Source organism: Ctenopharyngodon idella, chromosome 1 (genome assembly GCF_019924925.1).
Source record: "Ctenopharyngodon idella isolate HZGC_01 chromosome 1, HZGC01, whole genome shotgun sequence".
Classification (NCBI taxonomy): Eukaryota; Metazoa; Chordata; class Actinopteri; order Cypriniformes; family Xenocyprididae; genus Ctenopharyngodon; species Ctenopharyngodon idella.
The window spans coordinates 31,350,314-31,358,029 of record NC_067220.1 but is presented as its reverse complement, the minus strand read 5'-3'; the positions used below and the strand labels follow the sequence as shown (position 1 = coordinate 31,358,029).

The 7,716-nt window shown below is 36.4% G+C and overlaps 1 protein-coding gene across 1 annotated transcript; it reads left to right on the top strand.

The window, feature by feature from the left end:
- Positions 1–5,380: 5,380 nt before the first annotated feature.
- hand2 (heart and neural crest derivatives expressed 2) lies at positions 5,381–7,431 on the top strand. The gene is made up of 2 exons (XM_051905175.1): positions 5,381–6,423; positions 6,794–7,431. Exons 1-2 carry the CDS (start codon positions 5,896–5,898, stop codon positions 6,890–6,892), a joined length of 627 nt encoding a protein of 208 aa, XP_051761135.1. The 5' UTR covers positions 5,381–5,895; the 3' UTR covers positions 6,893–7,431.
- The last annotated feature ends 285 nt before the right edge of the window (positions 7,432–7,716 follow it).

Below are 7,716 nucleotides of genomic sequence, written 5' to 3'. Positions count from 1 at the left end.
ATTTGGGATGTATTGCATAAACTGGTTAGTAGTATTGTGTTAGGGCCAAAGAATGTGAATTATGAATCTCATTTGTCTCTGAAATTACTCCGAGCTCCGGAAAAAAAAGGTCGGTCGGTAAATGCAGAGACTCTAGGGGGTGAAATTGCTTTAGAAGGTGTAGCCGCATTAGAGCAACATACAGCAGAAACACCGGAGGGCAGACTGATGATGATGATGATGATGATTGGAAAAGTGAGTTTGACTGAAAACAAGCTGTCCTCATTAGTGTAATGATTTTTCACTCTCATTTTATTTGGGTAGAGATTGATTGGTGATAACACTTAATGTGGTTGCAAATGGACATCAGGAGGAAATGACTGCATGGCAAACGAATATGAACTTGAGTCTGGTGTGTGAATGGATGAGTTGTACGTGTCTGTTACACTAGGGCTTGTCTGACGCTTTGGCGCTGAGGCCTGTTTTTCCCACATGTGTCAGGTGTGCTGCTCGTATTACTGTCTGTAGGGCTTCAACATTGACCTCAATGGTACGAAACGGACAGCAGCCTGATCAAGAGGCACATGGAGATTAACCCTCTATTCAGATCGGCCCTTTTTCTCACACGTTTCTGCTTTACGTAATCAGAGAGTAACTCAGTAGGGCAAGAAACAATGGATGGGCTGACCCTGCGTTTCTGTGTATGTGTGTGTGGTGAAAGGAAATGAGTGTTGGTGAAGGAGAGGTGAGGAGACTTTGAACCATCAAAAACAGTTCAAGAAGAAAGGGGGATGAAAACAGAAGTGGGTGGTGATGAAAAGATGAAGAGGAGGAGGGAAAAAAAGTCTGCGGTCAGTGGGGAAGTCTGCAAAAACATACGGAAAGAATGAAGATAACTTGGAGACGAATGGAGATAGTGGCATTGGTTCTGATCAGACAGAGAGTTAACCATCATTGGAAACCAGTAAAACCTAGCCTTTCCACAAATTGCTTCAGAATCAATGGGCATTCTGGGCACTCCCGAGTGCATTATTCAGGCTGGCTCTGAAAGTGAGGATGAGATATTATGTGTTAGGGGGTGAACAGGTGTTATAAGACATGGGCTTCTGAGTGATGATTAGTATAGATACGAATTATGGATGGGTTGGAGAGAAGGAAAAGAGTGACAGGAAAGAGAGAGGAGGGTTCTCAAGGATGAATGTTTGAAAATTGATTGCAAGAATTCACAGGAGCTACAGCTGTTGACAAAAGTGATGTGTTTAGGCATCCGTGGTGCACATGGATGTAACTGTGAACACAGCATTCATGATTTGGAAATATATCAAAATGTATCCTGGTGACAAACACTGCTGCATGTTATATTTGGTGTTATAATAACCCTTCAGCAATTGTGTACCAGAAAGTTCACACTATTACCTTTGAGCTGTAAATTTCTTCAAATACATGTATATATTCATTAAAGTTTATATTTAAATTTCCATTAAAATTACATTCACTTAATATATTTATTTTATCTATTTTTTATTTATTAATTAGTGTGATCTTAAGACCTGTATAAATGTAAATAGCTTGTAAATTAAGTTGTTTGTTTTAAAATTTAAAATATATAAAATAGCAATAAAATAAATGGAAACATGTAAAATTACTATTTCTGATAACAGTTTTGTTTACAATAATATGCAGGGTTCTTCTTTACTTTTACAATCGATAATCACTTTTTACAAAGTGCTAAATAGAGCATTTAATGTTTTTCTCTTGAGGAAAACTAGGCAAAACACCCATTTTTTCTCTCTTTTATATGCTTGGTAAAAAACTATTTTTAATGAGTGCCTGTGTCATTTCATTTTTAAATATTTAGCTAAATTCAACGTTGCATTAATCATTACGGTTATTTGACTAACAAAATTTTAAAAAAAAAAAATAAAAAAAAAGGCTATTTAAATAAATAACTGTTCGCATAAAATACAGTTTTATATAGTAATAAAAAACTATATATGGAGAATTAATTAGCAACTTACATATTACAATGGAATGCATGAATACAATAACAAAAACTATTTCCCCCTTTTTTTTCAAACATGCGCTTTTTAATCAAAACTAGCCTATCAATGATCCATTAAAATAATAAAGGGAAATAAGGAAAATAAAAGTAAGTAATTAAATCATTCAATATTAACAAGAATTTTAAAAACTCTATGTTGTAGTTTAATTCTTTTTTTTCTCTGAAAGAAAGAAAGAAAGAAAGAAAGAAAGAAAGAAAGAAAGAAAGAAAGAAAGAAAGAAAGAAAGAAAGAAAGAAAGGTGCCACCGCATGTTTGGAATAACCTGTTTATAATGACTGTGATTCATGAGGGCAGATGAATTGTATTAAAATCTCGTAAATGTCCCCTAAATCTGGCCGTTTGCCTGTTCCATATCAGTTGACATATCAGATGGGCTTAATGCTGATATAAATTAAACTGAGTCGCTTGTTACGGCTTACCTGTCGGCATATTAGTGGAGAGGCAAGGTGGGAAAACATGTCGGTTTTCAGAGACAGTTAATTATCACAACTACAACGACAAAGAGAACAAACGTCTGGCAGAGAAGTTGGGTAACGTGATTTGGGTGGATTTTCCGCCGGTGTGACTGGGCGGCTTTATTTAAAGTCACTGGATTGAGGAAATGTTGAAAATAGCACACGACTCTCTTAATGAGACCTCCAGAGGAAAGAAGGAGCCCACCGGTCACTGGACTGACTGGGGGATGGGACATTATTCAACCCACTGCAGGATCAGGTATGTGAATAAAGGAAATGTTCATTTTAAAAAACTTTAAAATTCACAGACTGTCTAATAGAACGGAAATCATATAATAGTTCCGTTGGTTACTTTAATCACAAAACAACAACAATGAACATTCAGATTTGAACAGGAAACCTGAAGGGAGAGATGGGATATAATCATCAAATATATACTTTTAAAATTTGGACAAAGATGCACTAAAAACGCAGCCATTTTCATATGGACAGGGCGCTTGCAAAAAGGGAGGTTTAAAACGACATTTCGGTTTTAAGAATTTCTTCTTCATGGTGACATTTTATTTAATTGATATATTAATGCTCTTTATCCATGATATAGTTACAGTGAAATGCAAGCCTTTATTGTTATTTGCTATAATTATTATTGTTTTATTTTTTCCCCCCGTTCATTATTTACCTTTAGTCCTGTTAATGGCATAACATATACATAAATTCAGATCATAGATAGTCTAGTTTTGATTCATTCGACGATTATTAAGCACTTCTCTCATGCTCAAATATTTGGTTCTGCATAACTTTATTTATTTTTACAAAATTCAGTTTGAAAGGAGATCAGAAGGAGGAGGAGGGGTCTGTACCAGGAGTCTGACCAAGTGACCTACAGGCTGATTATATGTCATTAACTGGAGACTCGGCCTATTTAAATTACTCGAGAACTTCCATTCAGACAGATGAATTACGCCTGAACCCCACACAACAACACTTAAACACGAATAAATCATGAGCCTTCTTTTGTGAAATTTGTGAAATTTTACACACACACACACACACACACACACACACACACACACACACACACACACACTTATTCCACTCCCTTTTTCTTCTCTTGCCTTTCCCCTCATCTCTCTCTCTCTCTCTCTCTCTCTCTCTCTCTCATTCACACACTGACACACACACAAGAATAGCTATGCCCATAGATATTCACACATTGTTTAGCATAGCTGTTATACTTGGCACCTGGAGGAATACACTGTGAACTGTCAAAATAAAACGACTCAAATGTCAGCTCCAAGTCCCATGAAACGGCTCACATGCAGTCAACACTGATAAATGAACGGTGCAAGAGGCATTACAACCAATCCTGTTCAGAATTGCAAAGTCTTTTGGATTCAGTTCGAACTACACCACATTTCAAATTATGTGTTCAAACATGGATGTCGTGAAAAATGAACCTCCAATTGAGGATTAACAGATCCAGGAAACATAATTCTTGTAAAGTGTTTCGTATACAAACATACGACATAAACATATATTACAGTCAAAATCATTGGCCTGTTCTAAATTTTAATGGCGCCAATCATTTTTTCAGCTACGCCTTCAATTGGACTTTACACGATGAAGCAGTGTTAATAGGCCTATTGATTTATCAAATATAATAATAAAAATCAATTAAGCTGACGATGGCGTGTGATCATTTTTGTCAGAAATTTCAAATGCCGTCAAAACGATTAAATGATTTAACAATATTATTGTTTGCATTTTATGTTACATTTAGGCCTACATTTTTATTATTATTATCATTTTATTCTATATTTGTTTGTATATTGTGTATATTGCGTGTGTTTTTTATTGGTTCCTTAAACATTTTCATGCAAAACACTTAAGTTAAGCTTAATACGGGAAGGAAAAGACATCCAATCAACTTACCAAATGAAAAAACATTTCTCGTTTCATATAGCCTACTGAATGTGTAGCCAATATAGATTAAATATTTAGTTTTATGTTGAAGGTATTTCGAGATTTAAAAAACAGCATATTGGCCTTATAATTAACTTTTTAAAAAAATACGCTGTGCATATGTTAAATGAATCTGTTTGTATATGTATTCCCTAAAACGCGATAAAAAGCGATAGGCTATATGTTAAATGTTATTTTATAGACGACCAAACGTAATACAGATTATTAGGTCTATATGCATAGTAGCAACACAGTGGCTATGAGAGAATGAATAGTATTAGTTTTAACGTCTATTTAAATGGCAAATCTGATGCTCTGCACTTTGCTTTTCCTTCCTTTTTTCAAGAGGCAGTGATAAAAAAAAAAAACAAAATAAAAAACCCAACACAACAAAGTTCAAAAAGTTCTTAACCAGGTTTTATTTTAAATACGATCTATCTCTTTGGATCATATATGTTAAAAAAAAAAAAAAAAAAACATCTTATACCAATGTTTAATAACTACTTATCTCAAAAAGCATTTTTTTTTTTCACCTATTTATTACTACATTAAGGCTTTAAATTAAATGTGCAAAATACTGGCTGTATTGCATGTGGCACACACACATAATTAGGACTATACTATATTTAAAATGAATTTAAAAATAAAAATAGGCCTAAAATGTCATTGTCAGCCTTGGCACACACAAAGGCCAATATAAAATATATATAATATAAACATGGCATGGCACCATATGTTACCAGCCCCTTTTCGCATGTATTTCATATTTTGTTCTACATTTTATACATATAGGCTATGCTATCTTTGCAAGGGTTCGTGCAATTTGCGAGCGTAAACACCCTAACGATGCAGTTCATGTCCCTCCTCCTCTTCAACGTTATTGGCTGAGAACAGTTTTGACGACATATATGAACCCAAGCAGCTCTAAAGATGTAGCTGACATGGAGATCAAACGGCGGAATTCGCCTGCATCTACAGAGTGAATCAGAGCTGCGAATTGCGTGCACACCATCGACTGGGATTGGAACTTTTTCCATCCAACGCTTATTGATTCCACAACGGGTGTGAAATTCAGAAAAAGGCTCTGAACTCCGCTAAAACATTAATAACCATTAGCAATGGAACTCATGATGGATATTTGCAGTGGAGAATATAAGTGTAAGTAAATGATTTTTCAGTAGCTTAAATAACTCGAGTGCAGTTACAGCCGAAGCCTGTTTTGTTCATCCGTTAATGATCTGCTATATTTTCAGCGATATCTTTGTTATGGACAAATAAGTAGGACTGCATTTTTACATTCTGTTAGAAAGCAACAAATGAATACTTTTTATGGGGAGACAGCCAGTGTCTAAATCGTCAAGTCAAAGTACGCACAATCCAAAGAGCCAAAGCGTACTCCGTCTGTGGTTCGACGTAGGGTACACAAATCTGTCGCCATGAGTTTAGTTGGAGGGTTTCCCCACCACCCGGTGATGCATCATGACGGCTACTCCTTCGCTGCTGCAGCTGCTGCCAGTCGCTGTCATGAAGAGCCCCCCTATTTTCATGGGTGGCTTATCAGCCATCCGGAGATGTCTCCTCCAGACTACACGATGGCACCCTCATATAGTCCCGAATACTCAACAGGAGCCCCCGGGCTCGACCACTCGCACTACGGAGGAGTACCGGGCGCCGGCGCCGTTGGAATGGGACCCCGACCAGTGAAACGCAGACCCACGGCAAACCGAAAGGAGAGGCGCAGGACTCAGAGCATCAACAGCGCCTTTGCAGAACTCAGGGAATGCATTCCCAACGTGCCCGCGGATACGAAGCTGTCCAAAATCAAAACCCTTCGTTTGGCTACCAGTTATATTGCTTACCTTATGGACATTCTGGACAAAGACGAACAGAACGGGGAAGCAGAGGCCTTCAAAGCGGAATTCAAAAAGACAGACGCCAAAGAAGAAAGGCGAAAGAAGGAAATGGTAAGATCTAAATAGAGTAAATAGATCTCCATAAACTTCGCAGAGTAGGCCTACATAGTATAGTTTATAGAAATATAGGACTTACAATGCATTACATAAACATGTAAGTTAAAAGATAAGTAGCACTACGATATATTAGACATAAATATAATGGACACTTGCTTTGACTTTTATATAAAATCCTAAATATTATTATGTGAAGAAAAAAAAAAATCTATTTTGTGAATGTTGTTGTGTCTGTATCTTTGTTGCATAAAAACAATTAGCTTACTACATTTGCTGTCTTTACCGTGGCCTGTAGATTGATGAAGTTTGGTAGTGTGCAATAGGTAGCTATATAAATAATCTCTTTTCTGTTCTTTCTTCACAGAATGACGTTTTGAAAAGTTCAGGGAGCAGCAATGACAAGAAAACTAAAGGGAGAACTGGTTGGCCGCAGCATGTATGGGCATTGGAACTGAAACAATGAGACTAATGCAAAAGACACGAAATGAGGCCCTCTGAACTCATTTTAGTTGTTCTCTCACTTTATTTAATGGAATATTTATGTGCAATTTCCCGCTACGGACAGTGGATATTTGAGGAAAAACCATTCCATTTTAGAAGGAGGATACTCTCTTGGTAAGAATTTGTATGTTGCTGTCTGATATTGGTTTATCATTGTTTGTTTTCTTGTCCCATTGTGAATCAAAATGAGATATCTGCCACTAAGGAGTACGTGAAGTTCTGTCTCTTTCTGCCTCTCTATCACTTTCAGTATCTATCTCTGTCTCTCTCTCTCTCCTTTAATTATGAGGAAGATTAGTCGATGTTATGATATAGTAAATGTTTTATTTGAAAATGTCATGAAGTGTTAAAATGTCATTTTGTGGTCGTACAATGCTGGTGTCTGAAACAACTGTTGAGTCCACCCAGTGCACTTCCGTCCAGAGACACAAAATTTAAATAATATTGGAGATGTAAACAATGTAATTAATTCAATAAACCACTGTGTTTTTAACGATCTTAGACCTTTTGTTGTATTGAAATGTAATTTAACTTAAAGGTGCCACTTAGTAAACTGCATACTTAATAATTATTCAGAGAAGATATGTGCTGTTCGTAAGCAGAACATAGACTACAGTATAGAAATTAATGATACGTTTCAGAGCCTAGAGAGGCTGTTAAACATATTTTCAATTATACTTACATTAACTTGACAGTCAAATCAAACAGCACTCACTCGATACCCAGCAGCTTCTCGAGCACAAACACAATGATTCCCACACGCAGCCCAAACTGTCCCGCTTCGAG

What these genes read in the sequence shown, in the direction of transcription:
- hand2 (XM_051905175.1), top strand. Translation starts at nt 5,896, where the DNA reads ATGAGTTTAGTTGGAGGGTTTCCCCACCACCCGGTGATGCATCATGAC. An exon ending in AAAGGCGAAAGAAGGAAATG is followed by an intron (nt 6,424 to 6,793) that starts GTAAGATCTAAA and finishes CTTTCTTCACAG; the next exon opens with AATGACGTTTTGAAAAGTTC.